This window comes from Marmota flaviventris, chromosome 3 (assembly GCF_047511675.1).
Source record: "Marmota flaviventris isolate mMarFla1 chromosome 3, mMarFla1.hap1, whole genome shotgun sequence".
Taxonomy (NCBI): Eukaryota; Metazoa; Chordata; class Mammalia; order Rodentia; family Sciuridae; genus Marmota; species Marmota flaviventris.
The window spans coordinates 59,861,236-59,885,012 of NC_092500.1; the positions used below are offsets into that span (position 1 = coordinate 59,861,236).

The window sequence follows — 23,777 nt, forward strand, 5'->3', positions numbered from 1 at the left end:
GCTTGCTGGACGCCGGCCAAGGGAGGCGGCGCGCCACGAGGGCTCGGGACTGAGCTGGCGATGTTGTTTCCACTTTTGCTGCACAGCCGTTGACTTGAGTAGATTACAGCTCCGGTGGGCAAGGAAGGGACCCTCGCCTATGTCCGGAACCCAATGGAAGGTGATGAGGGATCCAAAGATTGAGCTGAAAGATGGGAAGACTGAGACGCCCCGCCTCTCCAGCTGGAAGGTCTGGGCAGAGACCGAAGTTCCCCTGGAGGCCTCCGGATCCAGCTAGTCTCCCGGCGCTGAGTTTCGTCTCTACTAATTTTGACAAGCATTCGTATTGCAACTACGACAGCCCTGTTTGTCTTTTAGGGAAAATAAGGTCAGTCGCTTAATTCTCTTATATCCAAGAATGACAGCAGAAATGAAGCCTAAAATAGTGGTTCCAAGACGTCGAGATTCCTTGGACTAGTTGAATTTTCTCGTTAAATGTATGGAGCCAACAAGGAATAGCCATCTTTTAAATTTTGCGTAGTTTTTAAAAATCATCACCCCTTAACGAGACAATGGCCCCAAAGTACGAATATTATAGTCTCTTATTCTAATTTAATTCTCTTAAATTAGAATAAATTTGTTATACCCTTTTAACATTTGCGCGGGATTGAAATTTTGTCAAACCTAGTTCCTGAGCCTGGAACAAACGTATCCAACACTGCCCTCTAGAGATCAGAGTGTTGAGCTATAATTTAATCAGTTTTAAGTGAAGGTTTGATTAAATTTGGAAGATCATTTCCCTTTCTGCTCTCCACTAGAGTTTTTTACCAGGAATCATGGACTCTGGTTTGTGGTTGGAGGCTGTATTAACAAATAGAAAGGGAAAATGACAATGAAGACACTCTTATAAAGATTTTGGAAATGGAAAGATTTCCAACCTGTGTATAATTAAATCATTGGAGAGACCTGAAGTCAGACCTATTCTAATAGTTGTTTAAGGAAAAAAAAAAAAAAAAAAAAGGCATGGGCCAGGGTTGTAGCTCAGTGGTAGAGCTCTCATTTAGCATGGGTGAGGCACTGAGTTGGATCCTCAGCACCACATAAAAATAAATAAATAAAGGTATTATATCCACCTACAACTATAAAAATATATTTTAAAAATATTTAGTTTTTATAAGTAGCTGGACACAATACCTTTGTTTATTTTTATGTGGTGCTGAGGATCAAACCCAGAGCCTCACACATGCTAAACGTGAGCTCTACCACTGAGCCACAATCCCAGCCCCTAAAAATATTTTTTTAAAAAGGCCTTGTTACGTGCACATATGAATGTCACACAAACCCCCACTACTATGTATGACTATAATGTACTAATAAAAAATTATTAAAAAGGTTCAATTTTAGAGAAATGCACTTCCTATACCTATTTGTGTGACACATACTTCTTTACTACCGAGCTTAGAGCTTCTCCAATGCTAGACAAGTGCAGTACCATTAATCTATATCCCCAGCCCAACAAGATCCACCCCCCTACCCTACCCCAACACTGGGGATTGAACCCAGGGCCTTGAACATGTTAGGCAAGTGCTCTGCGTTGAGCCACTTCCTCAACTCTTTTTTGAGAAAGAGTCTCGCTAAATTGCTGAGCAAATTCAAATTCAAAGTCTGGCCTTGAATTTGTGATCCTTCTGCCTCAGCCTCCCAAGTAGCTGAGATTAGAGGCATGCACCACCACACCTGTCCACAAATTACTTTTTAACTTCAACTTTTATTCCTTTTTACAGATAAAGAAACTGAGGAAGAGAGCACTAAGTAACTTGATCAAGGCCACAGCTGGTAAGTTGGCAGAGATGGAACTGGAATGAAGTCTATTTGGCACCAGTACTCCTTAAGACTCTTTGGAATGTAAAACTCTTCCTGCAAACACCAACCAACCAATCTAATCTTTTCTGTTTTATTCCTCCTCACCCTGCCGCCACCCCCTTTAAATTGTGATAGACTGAAGGGCTTCACGTACAGTAGGAGTCAGAAGCAGATCCAGGAAAAATTTTCCTGTTAGGGTGGAAGCTACATGAGCAATCAAAAAAGCTAATTCAGGCCAGGTGTGGTAGGTAGGCATGCTTATAATCCCAGCAATTTGTGAGGTTGAGGCAGGAGGATTCCAAATTTGAGGCCAGTTGTAGCAACTTAGTGAGACCCCATCTCAAAATATAAAAAAGACCTGGGGATATAGCTCAGTGGTAGAACACCCCTGGGTTCAATTCTTGTTCCACAAAAAAAAAAAAAAAAAAAAAAAAAAAAAACGAAAAGAAAAGCTAATTCAGTAATTTCTTTTTTTTTTTTTTTAATTTTCTTCTTTGAGACTTAGTTTTGCTATAGTGCCCAGGCTGGTCTTAGCCTCTTGAGTAGTAGGGATTATAGGCATGTGCCAGCATGCTTAGTTTTTTTTAAACCTGTAGATCATAGACCTCTTTGATAAATTAACGTAGTAATGCATCCTAGAAAAATGCACATACATTTCTGCCTATTACTTCAAAGGATTTATAAATAGAGAATTCTTCCAATCACATCAATGAATCAAGAGATTCATAGACCACATCTCCATACATATATATACATCCTTGTCCCCCCCCCCCCCCCAGTGGTGCTGGGGATTTAACTTAGGAACACTTCAATAGTAAGCTACCTCCCAGCTATTTTTAAATTTTACTTTGAGACAGGGTCTCACTAAATTACTAAGGCTGGCCCCAAACTTGTGCTCCTCCTGTCTCAGCCTCCTGAGTTGCTGGGATTGTGGATGCACCACTGAGCTGGCAACATACTTATATACATTCTGTTAAGAGAACCTGAAAGATAAAACAGGTTCAGATTTGATAAGCTATCTATCTATCACCCTCTTTGAATAGGGGTGATTCAACAGCAATAAAAGAGCTATTTTCTAAATTGGATTCTTCACTGTTCAAGAAAAGATTAAAGGGAATAAGAACCAAGGTACAGAAGAAGGTATGTTTTTCTTTTTCCTAGTACCTGAGAATCAAACCCAGAGCCTCAAGCATACTAGGCAAACACTTAATCACTTAATGGAATGTATGGTTCTGATTCAATAAAACAGTTGTATGCCCTTTCTTCCAAATTTCTAGAATCAGGAAGACAAACAGGAAAAAAACAATCCAACACTCCGATGCGCTTTTTTTTTTTTTTTTCCTTTTTTACTTACATTAAATACATCGGTAAATCAGCAGTCGCATTCTGTTACCACGATTGTTATGTTGGGAGAAGAAGAAAGGGAAAGAAAGACAAATGCTTTCTTTGAAGGAGGGGAAAAAAAAAGAGAGAGAGAGAGAGAGAGACCCCCTCCTCCCTAAAATGAACAAAATAAAACAAAACAAAAAAACTGATCAGAAGGAAAGAAAATGAAGAGCTCGGAAATAAAAAACTAAGAGGCCCAAGCCCAACAGAGCTCAAAGGAGGGCAGAAGAGCTGGTAGGAGTAGAAGGCAGACAGGCCCAGAAGCTAAGGCCAATACTGTTCCTAAGGAGGTGAAGGAGGAGAGAAGCCTGGGGAAATGGTTTCCCAGCCCCAAGGCAATGAAACATCTTCACTCCTATTCCATGAGGAAAACCATACAAAGAATTTAATTCTAAGAGACTTGGTGAGCCATTCTAGTTCTTCCACTTGTAAAAAGGATGCACTAGGTACTTGTAGGGAGTGGGGAGGCTAATGGTTTCTGGGAAGGAAAGGGAAATGTATGTTGTTTCAGGGCCTTGGGAACTAAGGCTGCCCCTGGAAAAGGAAGGGAATTGAGGCCTAAGTGGAAGAATCTAAGCTGGGTCCTACAGATTCTCAGCTTCCTGGTTTCTCAGCTGGCCTGGGACACTCGTGGCTTTTCCTGTGTTTTTTTCCCCCCAAATTTCTCCAAAACTCTAGGCCAGAACAAGAAAGAACTTAAGAGTTCTCCCTTGCCTTGATGGCTTCCCACAGACATCTAAAACACCTGATGAGGGATGTGAAGAGACATTAGAGTTTAGAAAAGACCAAGGTCCTCTGATGATGTGAGACAGCTGTGAGGCACATTCAGTGCTAGTCACTTTCTGTCCGTAGGAACAGGTGGTATGATATGAAGGGACTACAACCAGGCCTCTGTGGTACTAGCCCCTAGTGGTATGTGGATTAAACTATTGGTTGGGGAGGGTAGGTATGGGAAGGATGGAGGAACTAAACTCAAGATACTAACAAAGGAGAAAAGGAATAGATCCTGATGGGAGACAGGGGATAGAACAGACTGTATAGTGAGAATAAAGATTATACCTATTTACAAGGAAGTAGAAAAGACATGGTAATGGATAGCAAATTGAATGTGAACCCTGGGAAAGGATATAAAACTACTCCCTTTTTCCTGACCTCTCTTACTCCCCTACTTTGGCCTATGCTACTCTGAGGCCACTCCCCAATTGCTCAGTTAATTCTCCAGGAAAGGCAAACCTATACTCACGAACTAGGTTGGCAAGAATATAGGTTAAGAATCAAGAGTTGGAGGAAGCCAGCAGTGGAGACTGGGCTTGAGTAGCTGCCACTGGTTCTGTTCTCTAAAGCCCCTCCCCAAACCTCATATACTTCAGATTCCATTTACTTAAAAAGGAGAGAGGGCAGGTAAATCAATCAAAACTCCCATAAAACAAGTATCCCGACTGAACTACCATCAATTAAAGTGCAAACTGCAGGGGGATGTGGTGGCTAGGGCTGAGGCCATCTAAAGGCCAGAGGAATGGGGGAAAATGCATATGTATAAATCAGAGGATAGGTGTCAGAAACTCCTCCAATTAGATCACAGCAGAGCCAAAGATGCAGGCAAACAGTGAAGATTCTTTGGAGGACTCTAGGGTCCAGTCCCCACTCTAGGGGAGAAGCTACCTAATAGGCTGGGTGTGAGGAAACTGGGCCTTGGAAGAGTTCCAGAGCCACATCACCTCCACTTTGTCCAATTAGCTAACAATATGACTCCCACGTGGTGCCTGAGAGCTTGCCTCTCTATTCTCAACTCTATCTAGGAACACCCTCCACAGGGCCAACTAATGTATGCTGCAATGTTTTCAAACACGAGAAACTCCAACCATAAAAACAAAAAGGAAATGTTTCCTTACTGCCTCTTGCTCTGAGCTTTTACTCTTCCCCAGGGCCATTAATATAACTAAACTAGAAATCTCCCTCCAGTTCATGGATTCACTACCTTCTCCATCCTGGGGAGAGGAAGAAAAGAGGATCAAAAATAGGGACTGATCAAAAGTGGAAGGGAGAAGGAGACAAAAATGTTTTCTGCAAATATGGGAAAGAACAAGGGGGAGGAGGAGGAAAGATAAGATCACTGTCTTGCACCTATAATACAAAGTGAAGAAAGTTTGTTTTGGAAGTTAAGTCCTGGGGAGATTTGACCCCTAAACCCCAAAGTAGGGGGTAGGAGGCCAGTGGCAACAGCTGCCTGGTGTTGGTTGCTGAAGCGTTAAAAAGTGCCATGACGGAGCTGTCAGGAGGCAGCCCTTGGGAGCCAGGGCTCAGTGTGCTGTTACCGTAGGGGCTGTGTGCTGAGGGGTGGGGATGGAGGTTATTTCTTAGCTCTCGTGCTAGCTCCATACTCGTTTGCTGCTAGCCACCCCTCAGTTGCTACAACACTGGCTCTTGTTTTGCTGGGAAGGCTCATGGAGATCCACACCCCGACTTCGGCCTGCTGTACCTCCCAGATTCTGGGGTTCGCTCTTTGGCAACTTCTTAGCTAAAGAAAAAAAAGAGAAGGGAACAAAGTAGATTTTACTTACCCCATTCACACATACAAACAAACACAGGCTATTGGGTACAGGAAAAATAAAGGGAAAGGAGAGATTAAAAGAAATGTCCTGAAGAGGGGAGAGTTCACTATTTGCAAAGTACATTGAACACAAGGGAGCTAAAGCTGCAATCAAAAGATGGAGATTACAACAGAAAGTTAAAGTATTTTTAAGTTTTTTCATTTTATTCTTTTGTGATGTTGGGGATCAAACAGGTACTCGTGCTCCTAGGCAAGCACTTTACCACTAAGCTACACCCCCAGTCCCATACCTAAAGTTTTTACAAAAGCAGACATTTCCACCTATTCTTGATTTGGGTCAGTAATAATTTTTACCTATATACAAAGGAAAAATAGGAAAACCTCAGGGTGTCTGACTTTACCTATTGCCAGGAAGAGATCATTCACGTTCATAGCTGTCTTGGCTGAAGTCTCCATAAACAATAAGCTGTTGTCATCTGCATATGCTTGGGCCTCCTGCAAGGATGAGTGATTGGTGTTCAGAATGCAGAGAGGAAATAAGTATTGCTTTTTTCTTTTTTTTTGTGGGGGGTACTGGGGATTTAACCCAGGGTGGTCTATCACTGAGCTATATCCTCAGTCCTTTTTATTTTGAAACAGGGTCTTGCTAAGTTGTCTAAGCTGGCCTTGAATTTGTGGTCCTCCTGCCTCAGCTTCCCTAGTCACTGGGATTATAGGAGTGGGTCATTGCACTTGCTAAGTATTGCTTTTTTACTCACATGCAGCACCAGAATTAGGCAGTGTCCCTCCCTTAATTAATGCCCCATTCTGCCAGGTGGCCCTAGACTCATAATTTAATGATGACTCCCTTAAGATAAACCTATGACCACTCAGTTGAACAAACAGATGTCAGGATCTTAATTATAGAGAAGCAAGTAAGATGGTGGGGGCTTTGGATTCTGACACTTGAATAGTCCCTTTACCTCAAATTTAATTGCTCCCTCCTTCCTGTTTTCACATTGGTACCCAACAGCTGGTACTTCTCTAACCCTCTGATATTTCCTTCTGAATCCTCTAAAAATCACTTGGCTGTAATTAGGATCACAATGTTGGTGTAGTTTTATTTTTTATATTTTGGGTAGGGGGAAAGGAAATGCTAATATTGATTTTATTATTATTGTGTTTTCTTTATGCTGGGGATCAAACCCAGGGCCTTGTACATGCTAGGCAAGCATTCTACCACTGAGCCACTCACTTCCCAGCTGTATTAACTTGGTGTTCAACTAGGGAATGAGACAATGAATGTCTTCAGATGAGATTTTCAGAGTGTTAGTTTGGAAAAGAGGTCCCAGGTACAGAGGGAATGTGTTCGAGAGGGATTCTATGGGCCCTCTTACTTCATACTCCACCATGCGCTTGTTAGCCAGGTCTGCTTTGTTCCCTGCCAGGGCAATAACGATGCTAGGACTGGCCTGCCGCTGTAGCTCCTTTACCCATGTCTTCGCCCGGGCAAAGGTTTCCTAGGAAAACATGAGGAAGAGAATGTATGGGCTGCAATGGCTGCCAATCAACAACCATCACCTTCAAAATCTGGTCTCACAACTCACCTCTTTTAGGTGTGTTTCCCTCACTGAAACCATAGGTCTCTGATAATTCTTGACCTCAGTCTTCTTAGCACTTGGAAGTATAATTTGTATTCTTATTTTGCTATTTCAAGAACCAATTTCCGCTCCCCCAACTAATTTAATTCCTATAAACAAAAGTAAGGACTGTCTTCTTAGCCCACTTACCTGATTAGTAATATCATAAACCACAATTGCAGCTTGGGCACCCCTGTAGTACATGGGAGCTAAGCTGTGGTATCGCTCCTGCCCAGCTGTGTCCCAGATCTCAAACTTGACAGTTGTGTCATCTAGACAAACGGACTGGGTGAGGAAGGCCGCTATGGATTAGAGAATAGAGAGGAAGAAGTTGTAAGTGGGAGGATGAAAGGGAATATCCCACCCACCTTCAGAGTATTTCTCCATTCTCCATCTAAGACTAGTCATTACCCATGTCACTCAGCTACAGGAAAAGGTTTAGAGTTCTCACATTCAAATCCTGGAGCCAGGATTAAGACTACCTTTAGCCAAGTCCTTTCTGCCAAAAGTTTTTCTGGCTGGTGGGTGCAAATTGAAAACTATGGAGGGGAGAAAGGATCACTGCAATTATACCAGTCAACCCTCTTCTAACCAAAATAAGGGTATAACAAATAATAGGAGAGACAATAAACTTCAGATAAAAGTCACATCATGAATTAATTAGAGGAGCTGGGTTTGTGGCTCAGTGGCAGAGCGCTTGCCTAGCTTGTGTGAGGCACTGGGTTCAATCCTCAGTACTGCATAAAAACAAATAAATAAAGGTATTATCTATAACTAAAAATATTTTTTAAAAATATGGTAGAGCGCTCGCCTAGCATGCACAAGGCACTGGGTTCGATCCTCAGCACCACATAAATGTAAAATAAGATATTGTATCTACCTAAAACTTAAAAAAAAAAAAAAAAGAGGGCTGGGGTTGTGGCTCAGTGGCAGAGCACTTTTGCCTAGCATGTGCAAGGTCCTGGGTTTGATCCTCTGCACCACATAAAAACAAATAAATAAAATAAAGATACTGTGTCCAACTACAACTAAAAAAAAATATTAAAAAAAACATTTAAAAAAGAAAGTATTAATTAGAATTGGGGCTGGGACTGTATCTCAGTGGCAGAGTGCTTGACTTACATGTGTGAGGCACTGGGTTCAATCCTTAGCACCACATAAAAAAAAAAAAATCAACAAATAAAATAAAGGCATTCTGTTCATCTACAACTACAAAACAACAACAAAAAAGAATTAGAATTGAGGTTGTGATTATGGCTTAGTGGTAGAGCACTTGCCTAGCATGTGTGAGGCACTGGGTTAGATTCTTAGAACCGCATATAAATAAAGGCCCACTGACAAATTATTATTATAGATAATTTAAAAAAAAAGAATTAGAATTAATGGCAGATCCCATCATTATTAATATTATTTGGCTATTGTTTTCTCATGTAATCTGGTACATGTCCAGGAAAACCACATTTCCAAGGTGATTAGTGAGAAGAGGACAGAGTAATATGGGAATTCTCATAAAAGATCCTTTATTGAATTAGTACCTTATTTTGGCTTATTAGCAGGGAGATAGTAGTAAAGGTAGAAAAGGCAGATGCCCTTTTATATTCTAGCCTCTATCTGATCAGATATGTACATCAGATCATCTAAGGAACTTCTCCAAACACTTGTCTGTGCTGCTACAACCAATTTCACCTTACCTCCAATATTAATCAGTAGATTTAGGGTATACCTAAACACACACAGGTAAAAAATACTCCCAGGTTAGTCCCCCCAACCCACTATCCCATACTAGAGATTGAACTCACGGGTGCTTACTACTATTGAGATACACGGACAGTCTTTTTAATTTTTTGAGACAGGGTCTCTAACTTGTCCAGGCTGGCCTAGAACTTGTGATCCTCATGTCTCAGTATACTGAATAGCTGGTATTACGGATGTGTGCCACCACTCCTACATAATACTGACACACATCTTTTATTTGGGAGGGGCGGTGGTATCACGGATTGAACTCAGGGGCACTCAACCATTGAGCCACATCCCCAGCCCTATTTTGTATTTTATTTAGAGATAGGGTCTCACTGAGTTGCTTAATGCCTCATTTTTTGCTGAGGATGGCTTTGAACTTGAGATCCTCCTACCTCAGCCTCTAGAACCACTGGGATTACAGGCATGTGCCACCAAGCCTGGCATCTGACATACATCTTGAATTATGACTCACTGCTCCAAACCAACCTTTATTTGCTTAAGATGACACTCAGCTGAATTTCATGGGATTAAGATGATATTGAGGAGCCAGTTGCAGTTGCACATGCTCGTAATACCAGCTACTTGGGAGGCTGTGCCAGGAGGGTCAAAGTCTGAGGTCAGCCTTGGCAACTTAGTGAGACCCCGTCTCAAAATAAAAAAATAAATTTAAAAAATAAAAAAGACAAAATGAGATGTTCTCCTAGAAAGTGAAAGGATGAACAAATACCTGATTTTTGGCATTATGACAATTTTTTTTTTTTTAAAAGCAATACTGAGGATTAAACCCAGAGCCTCATGCATGCTAGGCAAGTATTCTACCACTGAGCTATATTCCCCAGCCTGCTTTTCTTAGTTTTCATTCCTGGGGGAATGAGAGGAACAGTTCCACAATCAGGTCCTAGATCTCCTATTCAAAAATCTTACCAAGCTTTGAGCTTCTTTCCCTGAGGTACTTACCTCCAATAGTACTCTCCTGGTACTCATGGAACTGTCCTTTGACAAAACGTAACACCAGGCTAGATTTCCCCACTGCAGATTCCCCCAGCAGGACCAATTTGAACTGGCATATTTTGCTGGTTTGAGGCTGCCCATTGGGCCTGGCCGTGCTTCTGCTAGTCATGGCCAGATTATCAGATGGGAAAGGGCAGAGGGGGGGGATGCCACAAAGCGGCAGAGGGGGGAGGGGAAAGGGGAAGGGACTTCCAGGCTTCAACAGTCCTGCAAGAAAAAAAGTGAGTAAAATTAGACGCAGATTGCAGTTGCAATCACTTTTTAGAGAAAAAACAGAATCTTTCCTTTCTCCTATGAGATGTTAGTTCTTGTAATCATCCACTACTAAAAGACTATACCTCTGAGAAGGACCTAGGCAGCTCTGATACTCAGTGCTAAGAGTGGAGAACAGTAAAATAAGAACTGCTTTTGAAATAGTTTGCTCAACCACAAAGTCTCCAACTGCCAAGGGAGCTGAAATGGAAGAACTGAAAACTGAGATTTTAATCCCCCATTATTTCTCCACCAGGTCTTCACAAAGTTTTTTTTTAAACAATATCCAGACCCACTCACAGGATTCCCAGCAGCTTCTTGGTATTGTGATGTTGTGCTTTTTTCTAGCTCTCAAAATAAGAGATTCTACTCTAGGAGTGGGTTAAGAGTCACCCCTCCTAAGGGTAGAAAGGTAGCTTCTGGTTCTGTATCCTTCACATATGAACAGTCTTTTTGCAAAGTCATTTATTAAGATCTAAGTCAGGGGCTGGGGTTGTGGCTCAGTGGTAGAGCGCATGCCTTGCATGTGTGGGGCACTGGGTTCGATCCTCAGCACCACATAAAAATAAAATAAAGGTACTGTGTCCATCTACAACTTAAAAATATTTTAAAAAGAAAAAAAAAAAGATCTAAGTCAGGCACAGTGGCACATGCCTGTAACCCCAGCAGCTTGGGAGGCTGAGGCAGGAGAATGGAGAATTCAAAGCCAGTCTTAGCAAAAGTGAGGTGCTAAGCAAGTCAGTGAGACCCTGCTTCAATAAAATACAAAATAGGGCTGGGGATGTGGCTCAGTGGTTGAGTACCTCCCGAGTTTAATCCCTGGTACCAAAAAAAAAAAACAGGGAGAGAGATATCTAACCAGGGTCCATCCTATTTTTTTTTTTTTTTTTTTGAGAGAGAATTTTAATATTTATTTTTTAGTTTTCAGCGGACTTTGTTTGTATGTGGTGCTGAGGATCTAACCTGGACTGCACGCATGCCAGGCGAGTGCGCTACTGCTTGAGCCACATCCCCAGCCCCAGGGTCCGTCCTATTACCAGGCAATTTCCTTTCTCATTTCTGGTCATAGGTAAGGACAGAAACACAACCAACAGATCACATTTAGTATCAACTCTGTTTCTGCCACCTCTCTGAATCTGAAAATCTATCAGTTCCGAGTCAGTAAACTCAGAACTGATAGATTACCCTCCACACCAAAGGGGACTAACAGTTGTAGCTCTCCAAACTAGAAGCAAAGTATACCTTTTAAACATATGTAGGAGTCTCTAGGGGATGATACAGACAGAGGATGTCTTTAAGTAATCAATGTTTAAAGAAAGAGTACTCTTGAATCAACTTGTCTACCTTTCAAGGGGGCTAAGAAAGTTGGTGTTGGCAGTGGGGAGGTAGAGAGAAAAGTTGGGGCTTTTAAATTCTAATCAACCATTCCAATTCATCATAGGGGGCTGGGGCTCTAGCTCAGTGGCAGAGCGCTTCCCTTGCATTTGAGAGGTGCTGAGAATCAAACCCAGCGGACGCATTCCATCCTCAGCACCACATAAAAATAAACAAATAAAATAAAGGCATGCTGTCCATCTACATCTACAAAAAACAAACAAACAAACAAAAAAACTCATCATACTGACTCTGAGGGGAATGTAAGGGAGCTATGAAATTCAAAGAGGAGTTAGCATGGGCAGAACACACAAAAACCTCTTTCCAAAACACAAGTATTACCTGAGTTATACTTTGCTTGTTCAAATTAATCTTTCTCTTTTCCAAGTTTGATCCTAGTGACTTCATAGACATCATACTCTTATGTGTGGGAAAACACTACAGTGAGCAGCTTTCGTGTCAAATTAGTGTTAAAAATCTCAGCAATTCTATTTATTAAAGACACCAAGATAGAAAATCATACAGGAGACAACGCAGAGGAATAAAAGCTCTTAAGTCCAGTTTTCTGGGTTTGTTTTCCGATTCTACTTAATGGCTATGAAACTTTGAGCAAATTGCTAAATATATGTGTACATTTGTTTCCTCATCTGTATAATGGGATAACAGCTTTATAAGCAACTACTGCATAAGGTTGTAAAGATTAAATGAGATAATATTTGTATCATTATTAAATTTCTTTGGAACTCATTTAAATAAGTATTTGATATAGACTACATGCTCAATAAATATTGAGCTACTAATCAGTATCAATAAGACATGAAGAATTTCTTTACATCTCTGAGCCTTACTTTCCTCCACTAGAAAAATGAAAGAAAAAAATACTATCCTCATAGAATAGGCTATGGGGATTAAATGAAAGATCTATTTAGCATAAAGATGTAGTAGCTAGTTGTTATTAAATAATGGCCCTGCTTTTTTTGCGTCCAGAAAAGATTTAAGTTAATATATTAAAGAATAGCTCAATGTTAGTTATCAATAATATTCTACACACAACACACACAAATTTTTTTTAAAAAAATTTTGTACTAGGGATTGAACCCAGTACAAAATTAACCACTTAACCACTGAGTCATACCCCTAGCCCTTTTTTATGTTTTATTTAGAGATAGGGTCTTGCTGAATTGCTTAGGGCCTCGCTAAATAGCTGAGGTTGGCTCTGAAAAAGGTACAAAGAAAAAGAAAAAAACAAAAAGGTTAAAGAAGATTATGACAGAGGTAAGAATTCAAAGTCCCAAAGTAGACTAATTTAGAGGAATATCAGAAATTACTATGATCCTATTGAATATTCTAGTGTCCTAGGTCAAGGAGTTCTGAGAATCCAGATATACATGTACATTTTGTCATTAAGTTTTCATTGGTTTATGATGAAATGATCAAAATAAAGAGGATACAGCAAAATTTTCATTAAGCTAAATTTATTAAGTTTGTATATTCTTATGAGAAACCAAGAATCTCATATCAGTTTTCTCTGGAAAAAATAAAACAAAACACAGATTAGATCCTATTTCTGTGTAAAAAAAGGTATAGAAGGGGCTGGGGTAGAGTGCTTGCCTAGCATGCATGAGGCACTGGGTTTGATCCCCCAGCACCACATAAAAATTAATTAATTAATTAAAGGTATTTTGTCCATCTACAACTAAAAAAATTTAAAAAGAAAAAGGTATGGAAGGACACACACTTGCCTATTAACAGTAGTTACTTCTGAAAAGAGTAGGATTAAGCAAGGCATGATGGCACACACCTGTAATCCCAGCAGTTTGGGAGGCCTGAAACAGGAGGATTACAAATTCAAGGCCAGCCTCAGCAATTTAGTGAGATCCTGTCTCAAAATGAAAAATTGAAAAAAAAAAAAGAGCTGGGGATGTAGTTTAATGGTAAATTGCCCTTGGTTAACTCCCCAGTCTCCCACCCCACCCCCAGCAAAATAGTTAAGTTTAAGGTGAGAAATATATTATGGATTCTAAATTTTTTTTCCACTCTAAACAATCCCTTTTTTAAAAAATAGGGACACACAACACACACACACATAATTTAAAAAAATTTTTTTGTACTAGGGATTGAACCCAGGAGCACTTAACCACTGAGTCACACCCCTAGCCTTTTTTTATGTTTTATTTAGAAACAGGGTTCTTGCTGAGTTGCTTGGGGCCTCACTAAATAGCTGAGGTTGGCTCTGAACTCCTGATCTCCCTTTCTCAGTCTCCTGAGCTGCTGGAATAACAAGAGTGCACCATAGTGCCCAACTAGGGAACATATTTTTAAAAATAGTTGTCTAAAGAAAAAAACTTTTTTGGTACCAGGGATTGAACCCAAAGATTCTTTACTAGTGAGCTATGTCCCCAGTCCTTTTTCTTTTAGAAAAAAAAAAAATGTGTCTCTGTTTGTGTGTGTATACATACACACACACACACACATATATATATATACATAAAATGGACACTTTTTTATTTTTAGGTGGTGCTGAGGATTGAATCCAGTGCCTCACACATGCCAGGCAAGAGCTCTCTACCACTGAGCCACAACTCTATCCCCTTTCTTTTTTTGAGACAGGTTTCACTGAGTTGCTAATTTGTTAAATTGCTAAGGCTAACCTTGAATTTTCGATCCTCCTGCCTCAGTCTCTAGAGCTGCTGAGATTACAGACATACACCACTGTACTGAACTACCATGTTATTATGTTATTAAAAACAAAACAAAAATACAGGTCAAGAAATATCAAGCCCAGCATGGTGGTGAACACCTATAATCCCACTAAACACAGTTCTTTAGCTGTTCTTCATCTTCAAACCTTTAGGGCAGTGTTTCTCAAACTGTGGGCTGTAAGACAAAAGTGACCTTGACATCAGTTGATGGGTTACCATCAGTTTTTTTTTTTTTTTTTAATTTTTGCAGTACTGGGGACTGAACCCAGAGCATTCTATCTCTAGCTCTTTTTCTAAGACTGGTTTTCACTAAATTGCCAGGCTGGCCTCAAAATTGTGATCCTCCTACCTCAGCCTCCCATGTAGTTGGGATTACAGGCATACACCACTGTACCATGTTATTTAAAATAAGAATAAAAATAAAAAAGGACATAGGTCAAGAAATATCAAGGTCAGCATAGTGGCACACATCTGTAATTCCAGCAACATGGGGAGGCTAAAGCAGGAGGATCTCAAGTTCAAGGTTAGCCTCAGCAATTTAGCAAGGCCCTACACAACTCAGTGAGACCCTGTCTCTAAATAAAATACAAAAAAGGGCTGGGAATGTGGCTTAGTGGTTAAGCGCCCCTGGGTTCAATCCCCAGTGGGGGGTGGGGATGCTAACAATAAGCATAAGAATCATTTTGTGAAAATGTTTCACTTATATGTATGTGTAGTTTACACAGAGTCAGGATGTAAACTCCTTTTTTCACTTTTAATACCAAGGATTGAATCCAGAGGTGCTTAACCACTGAGATATATCCTCATCCCTTTTTATTTTTTATTTTGAGACAGGGTCTCACTAGGTTACTTACAGCCTGGCTAAATTACTGAGGCTAGCTTTTAACCTGCAATCCTCCTGTCTCAGCCTTCCAAGCCACTGGGATTACAGGCAAGCAACATAATGATGACAAGTTTTGTGTTTTTAACTGTGAATCATGATCAACAAGTTTTAAAAACTTTGGGAAGGACTGACAATGAAAGATGGGTTAATAGGAATGGAAAGAAGTCGACTCTGAACGGCTTATGGTTATGGTTACTATAAAGCACTTCTAGATAACATTTGGATAAAGGTTGAATATATAGCTCTCCAGGGATCAGAAGATTCCCGAACCCTGCTACTTAAGTTATAGAGCAATCACGAAAATGAGAAGAGCCAACCTAGACAGAAGCAAACCCATGTATTGGTAAGGGCTTTGGAATCAGGCAAACTTGAGTTCTTCTCTCTGCTTTGCCACTTAACTTACTGTGAGTTTAGGCTACTCCCTTTGCCTTTTGGAATCTCAGCTTCCTTATTTATATAAGGATATTTGGGAAAGAAGGGGATTTGTGAAAATATGAAATAGCAGAATTTGAATTCCCTTCCAAAGTTCTGGGTACATTTAAGAAATTCACTTTTCTTCTTCCTGTACTGGGGATTGAACCCAGGGGCATTTTGCCACTGAGTTATATTCTTGGTCCTTTTTATTTTTTGAGACAAGGTCTTGCAAAGTTGCAAAGTTTGTAACCTCAAACTTATGATCTTCCTGCCTCAGCCTCCTTAGTTGCTGCAATTATGGGTAAGCAAGCAGAAACTTGCTTTCCTTTTTTTTTTTTTTTTTTGTGTGTGTGTGTGGTGCTGGGGATTAAACTTGGTTTCTTTAAAGCATCTATGTAGATGAATTATATCTAAAAAAACAAAACAAAAAACATACATTTATGTGATACTTCATATACACTGTCTCAGAAAAGAAGATGGGCCCTCGTAAGTTGAAACTTTAAAAACAGAAAACAACTGACACAATAGAAAAAAAAAGATAAAGATGATAAGTTAACAAGTTTTTTTTTTTTTTTTCAGGTGACATACTCTCAAGAAACATAGGAAAAGTTACTAGTTTTTCAGCTTATTCCCTCACATTTTTATCTATTTCAAAGCATGTTATCTAAGGGGCAAAACATTAAGCCTCAATGTTACTATTCTACAATAATAACATGGAAGTTAAAACGGATTAAATTCTCATGGCCAGACCCATTACTCTAAGCCTGGGAAAACAGTAGGGGGTTGGAGCAGTGTGAAGATAGGAAAGTTACAGGTACACTTGGGTTGCAAAGTCTTTGTCACCAACCCCCAAACACTCAGAAGTCAAGCCAGAGCCCAGAATCAGTCAGCAAACTTTCTTGCTACTAAACAACCTTGGATCATCAGAGGTTAGTAATAACTGGGTTAGAAAAGACTACCTCCCACCCCAATATGTAACCTCAAAAATCTGTCCTGCCTTACTTGTTCATACTAATTGATGGGATACCCATCTGTAAACCTTGAGCTTGAATCTCATCATGTTTATAAGGATATCATTTTTTAATGTAAATAGCTAGACTCTTGAAACATCAGGAATATAGAAATGAAATAATACATAAAAGATTCAATTGATTTCTTCCTTATTCTGGTGGTGACTTAAATTTTTTTTTTTTTTTTTGGCTGAGTTAACAATGGGCAAATGATCCATTCAAAGGCAAAAAAGAAAACCAAAGCAAACTAGTCCAAGCAGTGTGATGTTTATTATCTTCAAACCTGAGGCCAAAAAAAAGGGAGGTTACACTTTCCTCCTTCCACCCTTTCATCTCAGAAGACAAGAAATCAGATTTAACTTTCCTTAGATGTGCAGCTCCACAAAAATGGCTTATTAAAAACCCAATAACTAGGAAAACTTGAGGCCTGACCATAGGTCAGTCCACTGAGGTGGGGTAGAGGTGGAGGATGTTCTTTAGTGTGGGCAGTTCTCCAAGCAATGCTGGAAAAGAGGCATAACAGGAAAGGTTTTTTAGCCTGCCCAGCAAGAGCCAGACTTTTCTTGAGGCCCCCCTTCCACCTGTTAGCTTTAAATCCTTATGGCAAATCTACAGACAACCTCAAGAATTTCATCACCTATTAGTAGTCAGAGTTCCCAGTCTATAGTCATCAGAGTCTAGTCCAGTCCCAAAAGTCAGACCTATAAGGTCAATTAGCCAGGTAAGAGTCAATCTTAAAAAAAAAAAAAAAAAAAAAAATCAATCTAGATGGGTGTGGTGGCCCACAACCAATAATCCCAGCAAGTGAGGAGGCTGAGACAGGAAGATCAAGAAGTCAAAGCTAGCCTCAGCAATTTAGCAAGGCCCTAGGCAACTCATCAAGACCCTGTCTCTAAATAAAAATACAAAAAAAGGGCTGGGGATGTGGCTCAGTGGCTAAGCGCGCTGCGCACTCACCCATACACACGCGCGCGCGCGCACGCACACACACACACACACACACACACACACACATGCTCTCACATCAATCTGCAGGTCAGGTGATCTAGTCCAGTCTCTGTATTTTACAGGTAAGGAAAATGAGGCACATAAAATTAGTCAATTTGCCAAGTGTTAAATACAGCCAGCTATCAATAGCTACTAAGTGTTTCTCCCTTTTTTTTATATCCCACCCTCATGCTGAAGATTGATGGGATTAAACTCAGGGTCTCCCATGTGCTAAGTAAGTGCTCTGCCACTGAACTACATTTCCAGCTCTTATAATTTTTTAGTTTGAGACAGGATCTAAGTTGCCAAGGCTGGTCTCAAACATATAATCCCCTTGTCCTAGCCTTCAAGTAGTTGGGATTACACTTACAAAATAAGTGGTGCATCCTACATCACTTATTTTTTCTGGTGGTCCTGGGGATGGAACCCAGGAGTGTTCTATCACTGAACTATATCCCCAGCCTCCAATTTATGATCCTTCTGCCTCAGCTTTCCTCATAGCTGGGATTATAGGCATGCACCAACATATTTCTTTTTGGTACCAGACTGAACCCAGGGGAGTTTAGCCACTGAGTTTTTTTTTTTTTTCAGTTGCAGATGGACACGATACCTTTATGTGGTGCTAAAGATCAAACCCAGTGTCTTACATGTGTTAGGCAAGCACTCTACCACTGAGATACAACCCCAACCCTTCGTTTTTTTATTTTGGGAGAGGTTCTCACTAGATTGCTTAGAGCCTTGCTAAATTGCTGAAGCTGGCTTCAAATTTGTGATCCTCTTGCCTCTGCCTCCAAAAGCAGCTGGGATTACAGGAGCTGCTGGGATTATAGGTACCCGCCACCACACTCAGCTCAACAATATATTTCTTAAGGAAGCAGAAAATGCTAAACTCTTAAGTAGACACCAGGACAGGGACATGGACTTAGAATGGATATTTCCTGCCTCTTCAGTATAGGTAAAAATACTGCCTGTTGGATTAAAAACAAGTTAGGAATATCCAGGCCCTCCCTAGAAATCAGGATTTAGTCCCATATTCTTCTTAAAAAAAATATATATATATATATATATATATACACACACACACATATATATATATATATTTAGTTGTAGATAGATAACCTTTTTTCCCCCCATTTATCAATTTTTTTCTGTGGTGCTGAGGATTGAACCCAGTGCCTCACATGTTCTAGGCAATCGCTCTACCCTTGAGCCACAAACCCAGCCCATGTCCCATATTCTTCTGACAGAATGATTAATTAACAGTTCCTCTCTCTAAATGGTCATAACCATTCTCTGCCAGGACAGTTGGAATTGAAGCAATTTTCAATTGGGAGAAAATAGGGAAGGAACTGGTAACTTTTACATCATTTGGTGGGCCTTAAGACTAATGTGAGAGATTTACTAAGCACGGACTATAGAGCAGAAGCCAGTAAATGCCTTTGTCTCCTTTCCAATTTTGTTTAGATACAAATCGCCCAAACCTTGAATTTATGCTACTTAAAATCTTGAGCTATGCTACTTAACTCACCTTTCACTGTGTTGATCCAATGCTATCCAATGACTCATGCCTTAAATGAAAGTCATTCTACTTCCCCCACCCTCTCCCTTATAGTTCTCCAAGAGGCAAAACACATACTTATCTCTTATCAGATGGTAGTACAAACTCTGTTATTGACCTAGGAAAGGCTGGAATGCCCTTCCCTTCTTTTTCTGCCTAGCAAAATCCTAATATATCTTATAAGGCCAAAACAAATGTCACTTCTCTGTGAAACTGCATAATTATCTTCTTACCTCAGCAGAATTCATCATTGCTTTCTCTAGTATCTCACACAAGGTCTCACAGTGTTAAGACTATTTCTACCATAGCCTTTATCACATTATAGTTAATTATGTATCTGGTAAACTATAAACTGCTCACAAAGTAGGAGTATTTTTTGATATCATGACTCTTCAGAGTAGAGTACAATGCCTGGTCCCTCGTAGGTGCTGATTAAATGCTCCCTAAATTGCTTGTAAAGGACCAAAGAAATCCTGCTTCACTTCCCTATTGTGCCATCTAAATAGATCTCACTCGGTTTTGTTTGGGATTTTTTTCCCCCAGGACTAGGGATTAAACCTGGGCACATTCTACCCAAGATACATCCCCAGCCCCTCTCCACCTTTTAAAAAAAAAACTTTATTTTGCAACAGGGTCTTGCCAAGCCTGGCTTCAAATTTGCAGTACTTCTGCCTCAGACTCCAGATTCACTGAGATTATAGGTGTATACCACTGTGCCTGGCTAGGGAATGTTTTTAATAGGCCTCAGAAAGGTCTCTCCCTGGACTCTTTGTGATTTCCCTTGAATGGGGGGCCCCCTTGGGACCCAGCCCACAAAGGTACTGTTGTAACTCACATGGGTTAACTGCTTTTCCTGTTACCATGTCTCAGATGGCCTAATCACAACCAGTATGTGGCCCTCTCACCCTAACACTGAAGTGGCTGTGCCTAAAAATAAAATTCCCTGTTTTAAAGATTGATGTTAAGTAGTTAAAAAGCTTTGAGTCATTACCTCTATTAATTCCTGGACTTGAAAAGTAAGTTTTATAAAGAAATTCATACCACCACAGAGCCAGGAGACACTTTGAAAAGGTACCCACTACCCCTAAACTGAAGCTACAACCTGGCTCAGAAATCTGCTTAGCTGGGTGGCTCCTTATTCAGCTTAGTTACTGTTCACAGTCAATGACAAAATCTTTCCTAAAACACTCTTGAGAAGTAGGAATATAATGTGTAGGGTTTTATGGTACCCTTTCTCCCAAAGGACTGGTGCATTTCCTTATTTTAAGTTCACTGTCTCATATTTTAGTTACTTTCCAATCAAAAATGCTTTAGGATTAGGGAGTGGGCTGTATGCTTGCTTCTACTCCATGCCTTCTTCTCAGAAGTCAAATTCATATTAATGCACACAAACAAACTATAGAAGAGTAATCCTTGTTCTCAGGAAAAGTAAGCATTAAAAGATTGAGATATGATCAAGGGCAAGAGAAAAACCCTCTTCTCCAAACATATTTTTGTTTGAAAGTCCACATTGATAATTCCACTCATTAACTTTCTTAAGATGAACAAGCCAATGGGAGAATATTTTTAGGGATTATGTGCTATTTACATTTTAAATTTGAGCAATTCCATACCTTTTCTTTCTTTTTGGGTGCTGAGATTTAACCCAAGGCTTCTCAAATGCTAAGCAAGCACTCTACCATGGAGCAATCCCCCTACCCCAGAACCTTTCTTAAAAGTAATCTCTGATTAAGAAGATGGTGGGTGGAGGGGGAACATACAGAACAGGATACCACCAAAGTTTAATAAGTAACAAGGACTACAGAGGATTAATACACACATACCCCTAGTTTTCTCTAGGACTGGCTTTTCAGGTGAGAAAAGTTCTGTGATGGTGGTAGGGGAATAACTGAGGTTTCCACTGGGTAGTGTAAAAAGGTAGAACATATTAGAAGCCTTCTAAAGCTAGTAAGGTCAAATTCAATTAATAAGGTGGTAGCATGAAATGCCCCAGCTGTACTGAATCTAAGATTTAAAAGGAAACCAATTTCAAATCCAGAGAAACTTGGGAACTTCTCAGGTCACTATAGAAAGTCAAATTCCAAAGCCTCTTAGGCAATCATCACCATCTTCTGAGATAAGGGACAGTTAAATACTGCCCACATATAGAGAATACCAAAGGACAGAAGTCTCAAATGCTTCACTTTGTAGCAGAGATGACAATAATAACCCCAGGAGAAAAAAAATGATTAACCTTCAGATTTCTTTCCTTCCCTAAAAAGAGGAAAAATATTTTGTCCATCTATTTGGGCATGGATACCCAATGCACAAATGGGCTGTGTATTTATATGGAAGAAGGAAAAATGATAACCCAATGATGCAAACAAGCAGTACAACCCTCTGCTTATCTGAATTGGATAGAAGATAAAATGAACTGTGAAAGGAGCACAATAAATAAAAGTATCATCCAAGAAGGGAAAACTAGAAAGAATGAGAACAGAATTTAGTGAGAACATGAAAACAGAATTGCTTAGGTGGTAAATCCCCAAAACAAATATAAGTCTGATCTGCTGTCTCTGATCTCTGACCTTCCTAAATGAAATATAATAAGATATGTGTGGGAGAATTTACATTTTTGATACTTTATAGCACTTAAATATTTTAAGATATGTATATATTACTTTGGTAATTAAAAAAAAATGTAGTGATAAGATATACTGGTATAGAAGGGAAAGATGGGGAAGTACCAAAGGGAAAATCCATAGGCTCCAAGCTATGGGAGACTAAAAGGTCAGCAGACCATTAAAAATATATGGACTGGGTGCAGTAGTGTGTGCCTAAATTCCCAGCTACTTGGGAGGTAGAGTCAGGAGGATCACAAGTTGCAGGCCAGCCTCAGCAACTTAGCCAGACCCTATCTCCAAATAAAATATAAAAAGAGTTGGGGATGTAGCCCAACTGTGGAGTATCCCTGAGCTAAACCCCAGTACAGCAAAAAGAAAAGGAAAAAAAGCCAGGGGGCTGGGAGGTGACACTCTACTTCTTTGCCTTAGTAATCCATCTTCATAAAATACCTCACCATTTGACCCAACTTTTTAATTGCATTCCTGGGCTCCTGAAGAAGTAGACAAAGAACAAGAGGTGATGCCAACCTTCTGGAATGGAATTTCTCTTCCCCAAATCTCTTCCTCAGTGATATCACCTCACAGTTCCCGGACTGGTTAACTCCATTACCTGCCCGGGAAATACCCAAATCTAAGTCTCTCAAAAGTTTCACCAACTATGATCAAAAGATCTTTTGATGGCTGGGAGGCTCAAAGCCCCTTTCCATGCAGATAATGAATCATTCCCCACTTCTAGGTAAAAAATATACTATTCAGTATAGGCCACATTATTAAATGGGAAAGCAACAGATAAAAACATCCCCCAAATCCAACTTCTTAGCTCTTTCACAAGATATGAAACAGAAGAAACAGACTACAGTCTAAACCAGCTAAAAAGCCAAGAGAAAGAGTAAGGGATGTTTGGTGGAGCAGCCCAACAGTCGGGGGGGGGGGGGGAGTTTACATTTGTCTTCATCTCCTACCCTGGGAGTACCAAAAAAAAAAAAAGGAAAGGAAAAAAAATTCAGATTACCACATCTGAGCACTAAAGAACAAAAGAGTCAGTACTTCCAAGACCCAGAGCCTCTAGCCCACCCTTGAACACATTCCCAGAAGCTCCCCAAACTGACACCAGGCTCTCCTTCCATTTGCTCAAACTACGTTGGTTTTCTAGATCAGTAATGCCTCAGTTCTCCCTCAGTGAGCCCAAATCCCTCTCAACACTAGCGCACCCTCAGTTCTCTTTACAACAGCCACTGTCCCTGAAAATAATGCCTCTCACCTAGCTAAGAACCCTTCTCAGGCCTTCCAATTACACATATCTCGTGAGACCCAGCCCCGGTTACCCTCCGAGCCGGGCGTCAGGGTTGACCCCTCCTCACCTCCCGGCGAATGGGCTTACCTCACCCGCAGCCCCGTCCCTTTCCCCAGCTCCTCCCTCTTCAGCACTGCTTAATGGGTAATGAGGCCTGTGGCTGCCCTCACAGAGGTTCTGGGCCTCCCGCACCCGGCCCCCAGCACCCTGGAGCCTCCCCAACTTCGGGCTCCCAGCCCGCCCGATCCCCTCCTCAGCGCCCCCATTAGGCCTGCTGGGGCCGGCCCCCTTCTCCCCTCTCTAGTGGGCCACTCTAACGCCTCGCTTAGGCCCACACCGGCCTCCGCTCTCAGGCCAGGCAGCTCTCATCTCCCGGGTGCCTCCGCCTCTGCCCTTGTGGGCTCCATCAGCTCGGTACCTGGGGCTCCGTCTCCCCCGTCGGGCCGAGCCTGTGTCGAACAGACAAACAGCTGCAGCTCAACCAAACCCTCTTGCCCCTCCTCCTCCTCCTAGCCCCGGGGCGGGGGCTTCAGCCAATAGCACGATTACCC

At 40.8% G+C, this 23,777-nt stretch overlaps 1 protein-coding gene and 1 long non-coding RNA gene across 4 annotated transcripts; one reads left to right on the forward strand and one right to left on the reverse strand.

Moving 5' to 3' along the window:
- Positions 1-32: 32 nt before the first annotated feature.
- On the forward strand, positions 33-16,896 carry LOC114085775 (uncharacterized). Its single transcript, XR_003581551.2, has 3 exons — positions 33-367; positions 1,764-1,815; positions 16,354-16,896. It is a non-coding gene; the product is annotated as an uncharacterized lncRNA (long non-coding RNA).
- On the reverse strand, positions 3,162-23,732 carry Rab5b (RAB5B, member RAS oncogene family). 3 transcript variants are annotated; one of them, XM_071609785.1, is made up of 7 exons: positions 23,645-23,716; positions 22,461-22,542; positions 10,096-10,356; positions 7,549-7,700; positions 7,156-7,278; positions 6,181-6,274; positions 3,162-5,746 (listed from the first exon to the last, which is right to left on the reverse strand). In XM_071609785.1, the coding sequence occupies exons 3-7, from the start codon at positions 10,256-10,258 to the stop codon at positions 5,631-5,633; spliced, it is 648 nt and encodes a 215-aa protein (XP_071465886.1). In that variant the 5' UTR covers positions 10,259-10,356; positions 22,461-22,542; positions 23,645-23,716; the 3' UTR covers positions 3,162-5,630. The 3 variants fall into 3 exon arrangements, with proteins under 3 accessions (XP_071465886.1, XP_027782842.1, XP_071465885.1); XM_027927041.2 differs by lacking the exon at positions 22,461-22,542 and having other exon boundaries at positions 23,645-23,732; XM_071609784.1 differs by lacking the exons at positions 22,461-22,542; positions 23,645-23,716 and adding an exon at positions 23,568-23,588.
- Positions 23,733-23,777: the final 45 nt, after the last annotated feature.

Bases quoted from the DNA above. Each gene is read 5' to 3' on its own strand.
- Rab5b (XM_027927041.2), bottom strand. From the start codon at position 10,258: ATGACTAGCAGAAGCACGGCCAGGCCCAATGGGCAGCCTCAAACCAGC. The intron at 7,279-7,548 runs GTAAGTGGGCTA...ATGTTTTCCTAG, and splicing joins TTTATGATATTACTAATCAG to GAAACCTTTGCCCGGGCGAA. The intron at 5,747-6,180 runs GTAAAGTCAGAC...TTTTTTCTTTAG, and splicing joins TGATCTCTTCCTGGCAATAG to CTAAGAAGTTGCCAAAGAGC.